General features: G+C 35.6%; 1 protein-coding gene across 2 annotated transcripts in view; it reads left to right on the forward strand.

The window, feature by feature from the left end:
- Positions 1–16,486, forward strand: part of LOC121375294 (serine/threonine-protein kinase par-1-like) — a 297,248-nt gene that overhangs the window by 7,318 nt on the left and 273,444 nt on the right. The window contains exons 2-3 of one of the 2 annotated variants that reach the window (XM_041502674.1): positions 1,700–1,766; positions 7,661–7,789. Coding sequence is in view for 1 of the 2 variants with exons in the window: in XM_041502673.1 (XP_041358607.1) it covers positions 7,661–7,789 (129 nt within the window). In the remaining variant the exon portion in view is untranslated. The remainder of the gene's footprint in view (positions 1–1,699; positions 1,767–7,660; positions 7,790–16,486) is intronic. The other variant, XM_041502673.1, reaches the window with a different exon arrangement.

The following is a 16,486-nucleotide window of genomic DNA, read 5'->3' on the forward strand; positions in this document are numbered from 1 at the left end:
TTTCCACATTTCACTGCAGCTGTATAAAACACTGTTCTCACTGTTCAAAGAAATCATTTGTTAGAGGTTTTAGAGGGAGTTGATATTTAGTGATCATGACAATAAACCCCCTAACCCAGTCAGAATGGCAGAATTCAATAACTGATTGTGTGAAGTTTAATTTTTATTTAATTTAAAAAAAATGTTTTACAGCAAAAAAGTACAAAAGTTGGATTAAATTTGTGGTTCTAGCACTGTCAAAAACAAATATGATTTATTTTTTTGTTAGTGAGACACCTATTAGTCATAACTAATTTTGTATGCTGACACTAGTGTCACATAATATACAAGATATTTATAGCAGACATATGGATCATTTGGGTTTTACTATAGTGATGATCGATTATACAAATTAATAACTGATTGTTGTAGAAACTGTTAACTGAACATTCCTACAGTTTAGATGATGGTATTGATGTAAATATGTTAGGACTGGTGTTTGTTTTCGTGTGTTCATAAAACAATGGTTGTTAGAGGTAAAATTTCCCGATTTGTAAGATCTATCTCGATGAACACAACAACAGGTATATGGTTGTTATAACTCAAATTCTTGTTATATTCATAAAATTCCAACTAATTGTGTAATTGAAAGTTGACATGTTGGTGCATTCCAGTTATAACCGATACCCAATGCTAATGAGGTTTTTGGCCAGCAAGATGTATGAAAAGGAAGCTTCTCAAATTTTTTTTAATTAATATTTAAATATATATTGTACCATACACATATATGACCAGGGTTTGACAAATCAACTAGCCCTCAGTCCTGGCTGGTGGATGTTTGGTCTGGGCATGTAGAAATTGTCAAATGTATTACTGTAATACATAGGGTACTAGTCAAAACATAGGGTACTAGTCAAATGTATTACTGTAATACATAGGGTACTAGTCAAAATCTCTGTGCGGGCTAGTGACTTTCTCAAATATTTGTCGAACACTGATGTAACGAAGACAAAATCCATCATATTGCAAACACTTCTATAAATGTTGGCAGTATAGTTTACTAGTTGTGTGGGGTTTTTTTGTTGATGTTTATTATGAGCCGTTGATATTATGACCATAGTGTCTCCTGTTAGAGATATAATGTTTTCTATCTATTGTCAAATCATATGTGACCGTATCTGTAAACAAGAGTAGATGCAGCATGATGTCATTTGCAGATAACATTTAAAATGGTGACATGTGGAAGTTCAGTGTGATGCATGTTTTGGCACCTGTTTATTGAAAATGTTATCAACATGTATCAAGCATTTTATTATTAAGTCAAAAGCAAAGTGTCTTTCTGTTAATAGTTGTTTGTTTATTTTGTTTTAATAATAAAATGATACTTTTATTATATTTTAGCTGCCTGAAATGCTATCATAAACATATAAATCTTACATTAATAGAAACTAAGTATTCTAATCATTGTTACTTAATATTCCAAATTCTAGTAGTTTTTGAACCAAAATATGTAGGCATTGTTCTCCTATGAAAAAAAAAGATGAAAATTGTTTTCTTGTCAAATTTCCTCCTGAGTACCCTTTTCGCAGACATGGTCAGATATTTACTCAATCTTGTGGTCATGGTGAATATGTTTATTGCACCAATGCATGTTTCTGTGTTGATTTTATTTGTTTACTGTTGTTGTTATTTTATTATATATTTTGTTTGATACTTTCAGTTCATTTCCTTATTCTTTCGTTTGCACTGTCAGCCTATTCAGAAAGCCAGGATGATGCAGACATGTGGTATGTATATCGTTTTGACTTGCTGTTGCACTTCTCATTTCTTTTGAGTTCAGTTTTATTTTACTGTTAGTATTTATTGTTAATTAAGCAGGGTATGGAATTAGCTTTTGTCTTACAAGCCAAATTATTTATTGTTTTACATATCTACCTGAATATGTACAAGTAGTATGTCCTGTTTTGCAAGTTTTTATAAGTCATTAAGAAAGTGAAATTAAAAAAAAGCATTTTAAATTAATTATTTAAACAAATAAAGTAAATTGAGATAACCATTTTATTCAGAAGATTAATGAAACATATATTAGAAGAGCTACATGTGTAAATCCTTTGGAAGGAGAAATTATTGTCATTTACCGGTACAAAATAACACTGAAATACACATAACACTGGATGTATAAAAGATAAATAGAGGGTATTTCATTTTTTTTGTCAAATATGATTTGTATCTCATCTTGTGAAGTTTGCAATCATATCTCGCCTTTGTGGGACGAGTGTGATATGATTGCAAACTTCACGAGATGAGATATAAATCATATTTGACAAAAAACATTAAATTTTCTATTTATTATTTAACTTTTGGCAATTTACCTTTATTTTTAAAATGCCAGCAGCAAAATAGTTCCGGCTTTCTTATAGTGAAGATAACACTTTCTACAGTGACTGATAACACTTTTATTTCACTAATATTTTAAGATATTTCACTAAATGTTATATAATAAATAAGCGTATTGAGACAAATTTACAGTTCTAATCTTGTATTACACACATGTAACTACATACATTTATAATACTTAAACACCCATGCTTAAGAAAAACGGGCATTGTAATAGATTTGGCCCATCTTGTTTTAAGTTTTTAGATGAAAACATCCCAGTTTTATATCAGATAATGTTTTCATTTGGTGCTCGTGTTTTCAAGTTGTATTTCAGAAATAAAATGTTTGATGTCTTGTAGTTAGTTTAATTATTAATGATGGGTAGTCTTTCTATATCAAGTGCTGCCAACCAGGGCCCCGTTCCATGAAGCGATCTTAGCCCTAAGATTAACTTAAGCGCATAGCTACCCTATGCACTTAAGTTGATCTTAGGGCTAAGATCGCTTCGTGGAATGGGGCCCAGGGCCCCATCTTACAAAGCGTTCTTAGTGCTAAAATCACCTTAGGCTAAGATCGCTTTGTCCAGTGTTTTAGAAAATGAGTGGTCCATGATTCAAGTTTGTTTCTTCTTTTCTAATATAAATGTGTTTGGAGTGATGTAAAGCTATATAATTTGATTAAAGAAAAAAATTTGCTATATTGGTTTAAGATTTTTCAAATTAAAAAAAAAAAGTTAAAATGTGTTTTTGGCAAAACTATGACTAGAAATAATGGGTGGGTGGTGGGGGTGGGTGGGTGGGGGGGGGGTTATGGGTGGGTGGGTGGGAATAAAGGACTATGACCAGTGGCTAGTACTGGTTGTTAGCCCTCAACATATGCCTGACTTGTAAACTGTGGGTGGTTTTTAGCAAACACTACAGCTGGTTGGATGACCACATGGAAGTCTCGGGGCCTCTTGACTTGCATTCGTCAAGGAAACATGACATTTTAATATTGCTTTCTGTGACAGGGTAACAAATCATTATGAACCGAGCAGTAGTCAGTGTCCACTCGCCTTTGAAAGTATCGATTTCCAGTTATGTGGTCCCACTTTTAAATTGTTGCCATGTGGATAATGTGATTCTTCTGACTACCTTAATACTGTGATGATGAACAGGGAAAAGTGGACAGAAAAACTTCATCTCGGGCCATCATCATCATCATCATTATCATCATCATCCAATGTCATTTAAAGTTTCCATGATCGTGAACAGGGAAAAGTGGACAGAAAAACTTCATCTTGGGCCATCATCATCATCATCATCATCATCATCATCATCATCCAGTGTCATTTAAAGTTTTACCATGAGCCGAGAGCTTATTGAAATACCATGAAGATGAACAGGGAAGAGTGGATTGGAAAATGTCATCTCGGGCCATCATCATCATCATTATCATCATCATCATCATCATCATCATTATCCAGTGTCATTTAGTTTCCATGATCATGAACAGGGAAGAGTGGATAGGAAAATGTCATCTTGGGACATCATCATCATCACCATCATTATCCAATGTAATTTAGTTTCCATGATCATGAACAGGGAAGAGTGGATAGGAAAATGTCATCTTGGGACATCATAATCATCATCATCATCATCATCTTCATCATCATCCAGTGTCATTTAAAATTTCCATGAAGATGGACAGGGAAGAGTGGATTGGAAAATGTTATCTCGGACCATCATCATGATCATCGTGATCCAGTGTCGTTTAAAGTTTCACCGTGAGCCGAGAGCTTATTGCCTACCCTACAGTTTGTTTGTCTGGGGACGGAGAAGTTCATTTGTCATAAGGTTTCACACTATTTGTGTGTCAGACAGGGGAAATCCATTAATCTTATTAAACGTGTTTGTTGTCAGGAAGACGCCACCGATGTGGCTGTATCTGGTATCGAGGGACATGCAGTGGTCACTGTAGATGGGATTGTGTATAATACCCTCAAATAGCTAAATGGGCACACTTGGCTATGGGCTCGTCATTGGCATCGCAGATAGTCTTATCATGGCTGACATTTTACACCCAAGTCATCACTGTCAGGCTGTTGTCAAAACAGGATCAAATGTTTCAGTTCCAGCTCATGGTGTGAAAGGTCTATAAAAATGACACATGAATCCATTTCAAAAAGAGATTCCCCATAATATGTATTGCAACATCACATTTGTCATGTACATGTATATACTGCATATTTTATCAGATAGTAAAGTCATGGGCACTTTGATGATTTGAAATTGGTCATTTACCTTCCTTGAATTGTAGAAATATGAATTACAAAATGTGTTTTTTAATGGGAAACCAGAAAGGTACACTCTTGAATCTCCTGATATTGGTTACCATGTTGGTAAAAGTAATAAAACAACAACCCCAAAGCACATCAATATTTTATGTACTCATATAAAACTTTAATGCACTTTATTATTAAAAGAAGTAATATATCAAAAAGACAGAAATGTAAGGCAAGTTGTCACATAATGAAGACAGCCCTCTATGTTAATTTTATTCAATCTAGGAGCCAGATGGTGCCTACTGATATTTTTATATAAATAGTATGAAATATTTCGGTCGCCAAATGAAAAAAAAAGGTCTTTCACAATTTAGAGACCTGGAAAATCCATTTTTTTAAAGGAATATGTAGACGAAACCACCCTCCTCAATACTCCTGGGCCACATTCTACGAAGCAATCTTACTGCTAAGATCACCTTAAGTGCATAGGTATTAGGTGATCTTAGTGCTAAAATAGCTTTGTAAAACGGGGCCATCTGAATGCTATCATATTGTAAAACCCATCATAGGCTGTGGCTACTGTTGTGATGATGTCATAGCCAATGACTGTTTTATGATATCATAGTGCTAAGATAGCTTCTACAGATCTGCAGCCAGGTTGAGTTCTTTAATGTTTTGGCATGTGCTGTCCTGATTGTGAGGAAACATTAAACACCTACATGTACCTGATTTTAAAGGCCACTTTAATATTTTACCAATTCCCTAAAATGGCACAGATTAACCTGCATTAAGCAAGCACCTGCCTTAAAAGGCCGCATTTTATTATTTTCTGTAATGTTTGACTACACTTAAAGTAGCTCCCCTTAATTTGAAACCTAACATATTCTAACTTGAAAGACATGCACATAATATAGTGTTTAGTGTCAGACTGCAATCATTTCATATGACAGTTACTATAATTGAAAATACTAACAAAATCTTTCTATGTGCACCAGAAATTGAAATGTCATAATTCCTCCTAAAAGGTGCATAAAACACTTGCCTGATGTGTGGTTGGTCTAGGTGAGTAAGCCCATTGGGCTATTTCTCATTCCAGCCGTACGTCAAAGGCCATGGTATGTGTTAGCCTGTCTGTGGGATGGTTCATATAAAAGATCACTTGCTACTAATGGGAAAATGTAGCAGGTTTCCTCTCTAAGACTGTCAGAATTACCAAAATGTTTGACATCCAATAACTGATGGTTAATAAATCAATGTGCTCTTCTAGTCGTGTCGTTAAACAAAACAAACCTTAACTTTCCTCCTAAAAGTTTTACTATTTTATCATTAGTCTTAATATTCAAACTAAATTCAAAATGGCTTTTACAAGTAGAATAAACTGCAGCAGACACTTCACTTTAGGTTATCTTTAATGATTTACATAGTGGATACATTGGCATAATTCTCAAGAACGTAAAACAACAACATATTTTTATCTAATAGAGTAGATAATAGACATAGTGATAATTGTGAGTTATGACAAAGAGTTTTATCTTGCAGTCATGCGTTTCTGTGTTGGATAAAGATAATAAGTCATTCTATTCTGAAAGCCATAATATTATTATTAATATGTAATGTCTCACATGCTGCAAGCCAGCATTAAAAACAACTATAGGAAATACACTTCGACACATACCATGACACTTGATGTACTAATCATCGAACATGGTTGGAATGTGCAATGCCACTGATGGTTTAGTGCTATGACCTATTGCATTGAACATCTATGGTACAAAGAAATTTATACAATGTATATATTGAATGGAAATGTCAAAACTAGAATAATGCCAAAATGTCTACTCTTTGGTTTTGACAATAATGTTGGAAGCTGGCAAATCTAGGGTAAGTTACTGATATTCCACTATAATCTCACACCCTCTCAAAACAAAAAAACAACCAAACAGAAACAAAAATAACAACAAAAAACAAAAACAAACAAACCCAGCCCCACACCCACCTTGGTTGTTACAGAGATGAGAAACTGTTGGCTTAAATATTTTCCTTACAGATTGGATTTGGAGTGTCATTTTAAAAAGGTAGTTTAACATTGTAGTAGTATGAGATGTATGTAGCCAACAGTGATATGGAAGGAAATGTTTTATTTAACGATGCACTCAACACATCTTATTTACGGTTATATGGCATCAGACATATGGTTACGGACCACACAGACATTAAGAGAGGAAACCCGCTGTCGCTACTTCATGGGCTACTCTTTTCGATTAGCAGCATTTCGATTTTATATGCACCATCCCACAGACAGGATAGTACATACCACAGCCTTTGTTACACCAGTTGTGGAGCACTGGTTGGAATGAGAAATAGCCCAATGGCTCCACCGACGGGGATTGATCCTGGACCGACCATGCATCAAGCAAACACTTTACCACTGAGCTACGTACTGCCCCAGCAGTGATATGATGCAGTCAGCATGCCATGGTATTTGCATGTGAGGTTGAGACTACGGAAATCCAGTCTCATCTAAGATACTTGTATATTTATAGAATTTATAAGCAGCAGATATGAGATGGAAATTGGTAACCATTATGTTGTGTGCTGTTTTAAATTGTTGTAATTTTTTCTCTTTTAAATTTTAAATTACTGATTTTATTTTCTGTTTTACATACAGCTGTAAGTGTTTATGTATTGTACATATTGTTTTAAATATGACTGATAATAATTCATTTTGTGACACCTCTTGTTTTAGTCATTCTACCTAACTAATAGTAATAGGCAGTGTTTATGCTTTATTGGGTTTTATTTTGAATTAAAGTAAAAGAAATTTAATGTAATAGGACTTTCGAAATAATATTTCTTGTTAGTAAATTTCAAAGTTGCCATCAAAATAATAGAATTAAAGAAAACAAATTAATTGGAATACGGTTTTTAAAATATATTTATCTTTTTTGCATATTCCAAAGTTGCTGTCAAAATAAAAAAATTGAAAAAAAATCAATTCACGATATTGAAATAAAACTTGTCTTGTTTGAATATTCATAGGTTGCTGTGAAAATAATCGACACACGGAAAATCAAGGAGGAGTACCTGAAACAGAACCTCCATAGGGAGGCGAGAATTCTCGGGCAGTTGCGCCATCCCAATATTATACGTCTCTATGAGACACTTAAGGTAAGTCTGACTTTACACAATGTATGTAGGAAGTAAACACCGTAAAAGCAGATCTCTATGATTTCAGAGCCTGAGAGATGAGAACTATAGAGAGGGATCTGTTGAACCCCTCAGATCAACAAGGTCACTGGAAGGCTATTTCTTCATCGTAGTTTTCATCTGTGTTCAAGAAATGCTAGGGTCAGGCAGTCAACTGTCATGAATAAGTTGGCCAACTTGACAGTTGCAGTGTAATTTCCCCAACTCCCAACATATGATTAACAACTAATGGGTCGTAGGAGTTGTATACGAAGAGAATTGACTTGTAAGAGTCTCAGACTAACAACTGGACAGTCGTAGAAGTAGTCAGAACAGAAAGTTGGCCAACTTTGTCATGGCAGTTTGTAGGTTTTTCTGCAATGGGTGTAATTGCCCTTTGCAAGACATTTGTTTCATAATTAGTGCTGAATTTGTAATGCCTAGTAGTTTTGGGACTGGAAATGGATGGACTGTTTTTAAAAAGTGGATTGAGGCTTAGTGCTTTATTTGTAATGCCAAGTCGTTCTGGAGTTTACAGTGGATGAAGTCTTTATAAATGGATTTGATGTTGCATGTGTGTGTGCATTTTCCATTGGCATAGGTCTGGTATTTATAAATATTTTACCAAAAGTGCTTCATTTATAATTCAACTCTATAATTTAGGGTTAATCATGCTTATATTTAGCCAAAAATAATGGTCGGTGAATAATTGTTTAATTTGTTTGGTCATGCAATTTAGCTCAAGGCTTACACTTGCTATCTCCGTTAGGTAACATGAATGTATGAGACACTAATAATTAGGAAATAATTAACTGTTTTTTTCTGGTACAGATGTTCATATTTCATACTTGGAATTCCACCCAGTATGTTTTTTAACCACAATTGATTCTGCTTTAAATGTAGAAACAGCCCTTTTGTGCCTAATATACCACATACCATATGCTATGAAAATATGCTGACATTTGTTACTTGAGAATTTGTGTTTATTAGTGATGAAGTAAATTTATTCATTCATTTTGTGTACATCACACAGTATTGTTAGAAGTACTGCTATCAATTAGTTTAGTAAACACTTATGTGAAAATCCAGATGATTAACTTTTACATACTGTGTGCCTTAATGATTGGGCTACCCCAAAGAATATTTACGCAGTGATGTTTTTGAATTGGACCGACTGTGCAAAGAAAATTAAATCACGTGACACGTCCTTTGAAATTTAGGAACGTGAAGTCGCCCTTCCCTTCCTGGGCATGTCATTGAATGATAGTTACACCATACTTGGTTGAGTTGGTTGGCACTGGCGGAGTAATGGAACCATGCCATCGATCAGCACCGCACGCTGACAGCGATATTCACGGTAAAGTTCTCGTCTCGCGTTTTCGCGGTCAGACACTGGTCCCAGTTGAAGAACAGAACACAACCTGGCAGCGTGAGTCATCATCATCGTTATTGGACTGCAATTTCTTTTCTTTTTCCCTTGTCTTGTGTGTCATGAAGAAAATCATCCCAATTAACATTCACAATTTTTCATTATCATTGGAGATAGGGGAAAAAATGCCCGTGTCTGCTGTGACATCATTTAGAGCATCCCAATCAACAACACCCATTTTTCATTGTCATCCAAGAAAGGAAATGCTCCGTTTCAATTGGGCTTCTTAGGAAGGTCATTCTTTGGCTTCTTATTGACATTTTTCACTGAAAATGCGGTATCATTTCCTAAGGGGAATTAATGATCCAGAAAGAGATTGAAAACATTTATATTGTTTTGTTAGGAGCACTCGTGGATCGGGGCTGATAGATGGTCGAAAGATAGAAAATAAAAATGGAAGTAGAGAAGGTTTTTCTTTTAAAAATAGATGAACATGTAACCAGGTTCACGCTTTTAGTAAACTATTTTAGAAAATTACCAATATTTATACAGACTGGTGACAAAATGTTTTTTGGTAATAGAATTCTGCATAAATTACCAAATTTTTAATCCTTCTTTAAGAAAATGCGCAATTTCTGAAAATGACAAAAGGCTAATAAATTCTGGTGTGCGGCATTTCAGTATGTATTCCTTGCAGTGTCTGAGTGTATACAAACATGTAACATGTTCGTGTCCATTATGCCAACCCCATGCTATGTAGGAAATTACAAATAATGAGGATTTTTTGTTATAGATTGCTTTTCATTTTCTCCAGCTATCATTAAATACTGTTAGCTATAAACTGAGCATTTTCTTCATATAACCGCTGTTTATGAGGCATCGATAATTATGTCTAGGAGAATACTCCAATTATTGATTGATCTCTTATTAAGATGAATTTCATCTAGCTGTGTTGTTTGTCAGTCATGGGCCCAGCATCTAGTGTATGGCACAAGGAGACCACTTTTCAATGGACAAAGAAACAAGAACGATCGTGAAAGTGAGACCGATTTCTGTAGTAATTGGAATGACAAAACCATTGCAAGGACCAAAACAATACATGAGCAAATGGGAGTTCAAGCTGACCTGCTGAAGTATATGCTGTTTCATGAAGTAACACAATGACACCATTTTAAAACTTGTATCATCCTGAAGTTGGTTCACATGATTTTTTCCCTCCGTAACTAACTGATTGTTAGGTTATGTGAGATATATTTGTTAACTCAGTGCAATATATTTGCTTGGGATTTGTCACTCATTATCTTTTGAAGTTTGCAACTTTTAATTTTGGTATTCCATGTAAGAAATTAGTGCTTTGAATGAATTTTAAGTTGTGCATGTCTTCTAGAATATGGTAGTCCGATGCTGATGGCTACTGTGATTTTACCATTGGGCTAGTAAACAGTCAATCGCACAATGCCAGATGGCTAGTGAAATATTAACTCCAAAATATCAGTTAAAATGTGACTGTTTTTGTTTACCAAATTCATCTACAAAACCTTATTGTTATCAATATAAACAATGTCTTAAATTTATTTACCTATTAGTTTTATTTTGTTAAAATCTAAGTTGAACGCCTTCCAACAAATCCAGTTGGTGAGATCTCTCCTATTTGTAGGAATACATATATAAACATACCTTGCTACTAACATGTCAGTGGGTTTCTTCTCCAGCATAGAGTCTAGATATAGATTGACAATAATCTGATATACAAATAGCAAGTTGTCTGGATGTACTGAATAGTTGCTTTAAGAATGAGTTGTCCATTAAGAATATCAACTACTAATGTGCAAGGACATTTTGCAGAGAGATAAACTACTACTGTACACAAAATAAGTTGTACTAGCATCAATGGTCTAGTCTTTCTGAAAATAACATCTATTACTGTACTAGAATGAGTTGTCTGGTTTTTCTGAAAATAACATCTTTTACTATACTAGAATGAGTTGTCTAGTTCTTCTAAAAATGACATATACTATTTGTACTAGAATCAGTTATCTAGTTCTTCTAAAAATGACATACAATTGTACTAGAATCAGTTGTCTAGTTCTTCTGAAAATGACATATACTATTGTACTAGAATCAGTTCTAGAGAAGGAATTATTACTACTTGTAGAAAGAATAAGTTGTTCTAATTCACCTAAAAATAAGCCCTATTGTTGTACAGTTGAATAATTTATCACCAGTAATGTTACAAAAATACATCAGTTTTATCTGTGTGTTTTAATTGTTACATTGTTGTGAGTTCTTCAAAGGCTGTTGTCATTGGTACCTGTCCCTGAACTGCATCCAGGACATTAATTTTACACGATCTCTACCAGAGGGTGAATGTCACAACTATATTATTAATTATTGAAAATGTGAATTGTTACAATGATAAACATACGTGTAAAAACATGGCATGGTAAGCATGAAATTTTTTTTTTTATGTTTACCATAATGCCTAGGGAGTAGTATTATCATTTTGTAGACAATGCTATCCACTGTGGTACTGTACATTTTCTAGCATTATTTATTCAGAATGCTGGAGCTAGTCATGTGCCCAGTAGTATTCTGTCTATTGTTTAATCTATATTGATGAGTTTGTACAATAAAAATTATATAAATATTGAATATATCTAGAGTGTTGTTGCTGTCATGTGAGAACAAAACATGATGTACAACTTTATACAATGATTCTGAGGCAGTTAGTGTGTTTGATAACAGGATGAGTCCCTCTTGTTGGGCCCATTAAATGATCTCCCATTCCAGCTAGTGCTACACAACTGGCTATAGTGTATGCTGTCCTCTCTTTGAGCAGGTGCATTAGCCAGTGTTACTGACCAGAAGGAAAGAAGGAAGGAAATGTTTTATTTAAAGACATACTCAGCAGATTTGTATCTATAGGTATATGATTAATGACAGCAGAGAGGAAACATGCTGCTGCCTTTCCATGAGCTATACACTTTTTGATTTAGCAGCAAGAGATCTTTTATATGCACCATCCCTGATCAGAAGTCGTAGCCTATGATGGAAACATGTTTTATATGTCAATCTCTAGACCAAGTAAAACATCATATAATGATCATGGCACACTGTATCCCAGCCATAGCACCTCAGAAGTGACACCATCGTTACCATACCCAGTCCCACCATCCTTGTCATACTTTATCACCATGACATCATACCAGCTACCACAGCTTTTGCACCTGCTACTACTAGCACTCCATCATGACTCAACACCACACACTACTCCACCTCTACTACCATCGCTGCATTACACCACCTCACCACACTCCACAACTGTGACCACATGAACCACCACTGCTTCTGCATTCCAGACAATCTAGGGCTCAAAATTTGTATAATTTTTCATGACCATGTTTTGTTTAATAACACCACTAGAGCACATTGATTTAGTACTCATCAGCAATTGGATGTCAAACATTTGGTAACGGAAACCAACTATGTTTTTCCATTAATAGCAGTGGATTGTTTCTATAAGCACCATCCCGTATACCACAGCCTTGGTTCCACCAATGAGGATCGATCCTAGACCAACTGCATATCAAACGAGTGCTTTACCATTGGGCTATGTCTCTCTCCCCCGTGAAGTAGTTAGGAGAGACACCAGCAAGAGTTGGCATGGCAGGACGTGAATGTCTGTGTTGATACATTATGTTTATCTTACTGCTGTGTCAGGCTGTGATATCACCGGGGATTAGTTTGTATGACAGATTATACTTGACCTGGCTAATCCCTCACTTATTAGCCCCCACAATTTCTGTCTGACCACCGGCAAAATGACCATCAGCAAATACACAATGTTTGAAAGACCCCTGTACTGCACGATGACCATATATTGGTTTTCACAAATCAGGAGATCTTGGTGGTGGTTTCACTTGGTTAAAATTAATGTAAAACATCAGCAAATACACAATGTTTAAAAGATGCCTATACAGCAGGGTGGCCATATATTGGTTCTCACAAATCAGGAGCACTAGCGTGATGGAGGTTTCACATGGTTAAAATTAATGTAAAATGTAGAGGTTATGAATATTACTTTACAGTGAATTTAGCTAGAGCATCCATCTCTATTAAGATTGTCTAATATATAATACAAACTAACTTGTCAATAGAGGCCACCTAAGGTCATGATGTCATGGTCATAATCTTGACTGTCTGGCCTGTCAGCCAGTATAGGTGTTAATGGTTAGTTGTTCCTGGTTTGTGAGAGAGAAGTTTGTACAGTTTATTTTAGTAATTTATCTTCAGTATGCAAAGCCCTACCAAAATAAACTGTTTATCTATATTAGTGTAGTTTTACTTCATGTTGTAACAAAACCCCAACATCTCTTGACAAAATGTTTATGTTATATTACTTTTGAATATATTTTAATAGCTTGTAATCTAATATTTTTACTTATAAATTTGATTTCTACATTTCAAACTTACCTCCCTACATTTTGTCGGCCCCCAGAGTTGTGTGTGTGCAGAATTTTACACTTATCTTTCAAACTTCCCTGTCGTTCTCTAACGATCGTAAAATGCTGTCGATCGCTTTTGACTTAAAGTATCTCTGCCGCATGAAAAATCCAAGCCTGTTCACAGTGTTGATTAAAAAGTATTGACTAAAATGAAGTATTTCTGCAAGAAATGTCTGAGACAAATAGATTACAGCAAAAACGATTTTTCTCCCCCTTCTTTATTTTTGAGCTAAGCACATTTACTAGAGTAGACACATCCCTTAAGTGAGTGGAATTCATCATGTATTGTTGGGTGTACAGCCCATTTTAAAATACAGTACTGTATTGTGGAGACTGTTAATTACACTGATGCGGTGTGTGCAGTATTAGGACATTATATACTAGAGTAGACACATCCCTGAAGTGAGTGGAATTCATCATGTATTGTTGGGTGTACAGCCCATTTTAAAATACAGTACTGTATTGTGGAGACTGTTAATTACACTGATGCGGTGTGTGCAGTATTAGGACATTATATACTAGAGTAGACACATCCCTGAAGTGAGTGGAATTCATCATGTATTGTTGGGTGTACAGCCCATTTTAAAATACAGTACTGTATTGTGGAGACTGTTAATTACACTGATGCGGTGTGTGCAGTATTAGGACATTATATACTAGAGTAGACACATCCCTGAAGTGAGTGGAATTCATCATGTATTGTTGGGTGTACAGCCCATTTTAAAATACAGTACTGTATTGTGGAGACTGTTAATTACACTGATGCGGTGTGTGCGATATTAGGACATTATATACTAGAGTACACACACATCCCTGAAGTGAGTGGAATTCATCATGTATTGTTGGGTGTACAGCCCATTTTAAAATACAGTACTGTATTGTGGAGACTGTTAATTACACTGATGCGGTGTGTGCGATATTAAGACATTATATACTAGAGTACACACACATCCCTGAAGTGAGTGGAATTCATCATGTATTGTTGGGTGTACAGCCCATTTTAAAATACAGTACTGTATTGTGGAGACTGTTAATTACACTGATGTGGTGTGTGCGATATTAAGACATTATATACTAGAGTACACACACATCCCTGAAGTGAGTGGAATTCATCATGTATTGTTGGGTGTACAGCCCATTTTAAAATACAGTACTGTATTGTGGAGACTGTTAATTACACTGATGCGGTGTGTGCAGTATTAGGACATTATATACTAGAGTAGACACATCCCTGAAGTGAGTGGAATTCATCATGTATTGTTGGGTGTACAGCCCATTTTAAAATACAGTACTGTATTGTGGAGACTGTTAATTACACTGATGCGGTGTGTGCGATATTAGGACATTATATACTAGAGTACACACACATCCCTGAAGTGAGTGGAATTCATCATGTATTGTTGGGTGTACAGCCCATTTTAGAGTAAATACAGTACTGTATTGTGGAGACTGTTAATTACACTGATGTGGTGTGTGTGCGATATTAGGACATTATATACTAGAGTACACACACATCCCTGAAGTGAGTGGAATTCATCATGTATTGTTGGGTGTACAGCCCATTTTAAAATACAGTACTGTATTGTGGAGACTGTTAATTACACTGATGTGGTGTGTGCGATATTAGGACATTATATACTAGAGTACACACACATCCCTGAAGTGAGTGGAATTCATCATGTATTGTTGGGTGTACTGCCTGTTTTTGGAGTACAGTACCGTATTGTGGAGACTGTGTTAATTACACTGATACAGTATGTATAGTATTAGGACATTATTTAATAATTCACGATGTTAGCGGTCATGGGGCCTCGCGAGACGGGATTGTGGTGGTAACAATCGCTGATTGTCAAGTTTAATCTTTGATCATATTGCCAGTGGGCATAACAATAGTAAGAATCGCTGTCATCTCATTAGAAACAAGACTTGCCTTTTAAACTGTATCTAACGTGATGGACGGAAGGAAGGAAATGTTTCATTTAACGACGCACTGAACACATATTATTTACGGTTATATGGCGTCAGACATGGTTAAGGACCACAGATATTAAGAGAGGAAACCTGCTGTCGCCACTTCATGGGTTACTCTTTTCGATTAGCAGCAAGGGATCTTTTATATGCACCATCCCGCAGACAGGATAACACATACCATGGCCCTTGATATACCAGTAGTTGTGCACTGGCTGGAGTGAGAAATAGCCCAATGGGCTCACTGACTGGGATCGATCCCAGACCGACTGCACATCAAGCGGACGCTTTACCACTGGGCTATGCTCTGCCCTAACGTGATGGAGACCAGAGGGACAGATTCGCGAGGGTGCTGCTTTAAGATTGTCTGCATTTATAGGCATTCTTAGGTCTTGGTTAATCTTTTAACTTGGGGATAAGCCTGCTGTGTTTTCCAATTTGCTGACATACATCGGTGGTTTTACTGCTAAAAATTTAGTTTTATTGGTGACACATTTGTAGAGCCAATAAAATGGAAAATTTGTGACAGAAAAAACACTGATATATGTCAACTGTTTGTTGTTATTTTTATTATTAAAAATTATCAGATTTTTAGTAAGAATAACCATTACAAATTACCTCCAACTGATGATAGTGGTAAAACGTTCGCTTGATGCGTGGTCAGTCTGGGATCGATCCCCGTCAGTAGACCCATTGGGCTATTTCTCGCTCCAGCCAGTTCACTACGACTGGTATATCAAAGGCCGTAGTATGTGTTATCCTGTCTGTGGGATGGTGCATATAAAAGATCCCTTGTGTTAAGTGAAAAGAGTACTGTAGAATACTTTATTTTCGCGG

This window comes from Gigantopelta aegis, chromosome 6, assembly GCF_016097555.1.
Source record: "Gigantopelta aegis isolate Gae_Host chromosome 6, Gae_host_genome, whole genome shotgun sequence".
Classification (NCBI taxonomy): domain Eukaryota; kingdom Metazoa; phylum Mollusca; class Gastropoda; order Neomphalida; family Peltospiridae; genus Gigantopelta; species Gigantopelta aegis.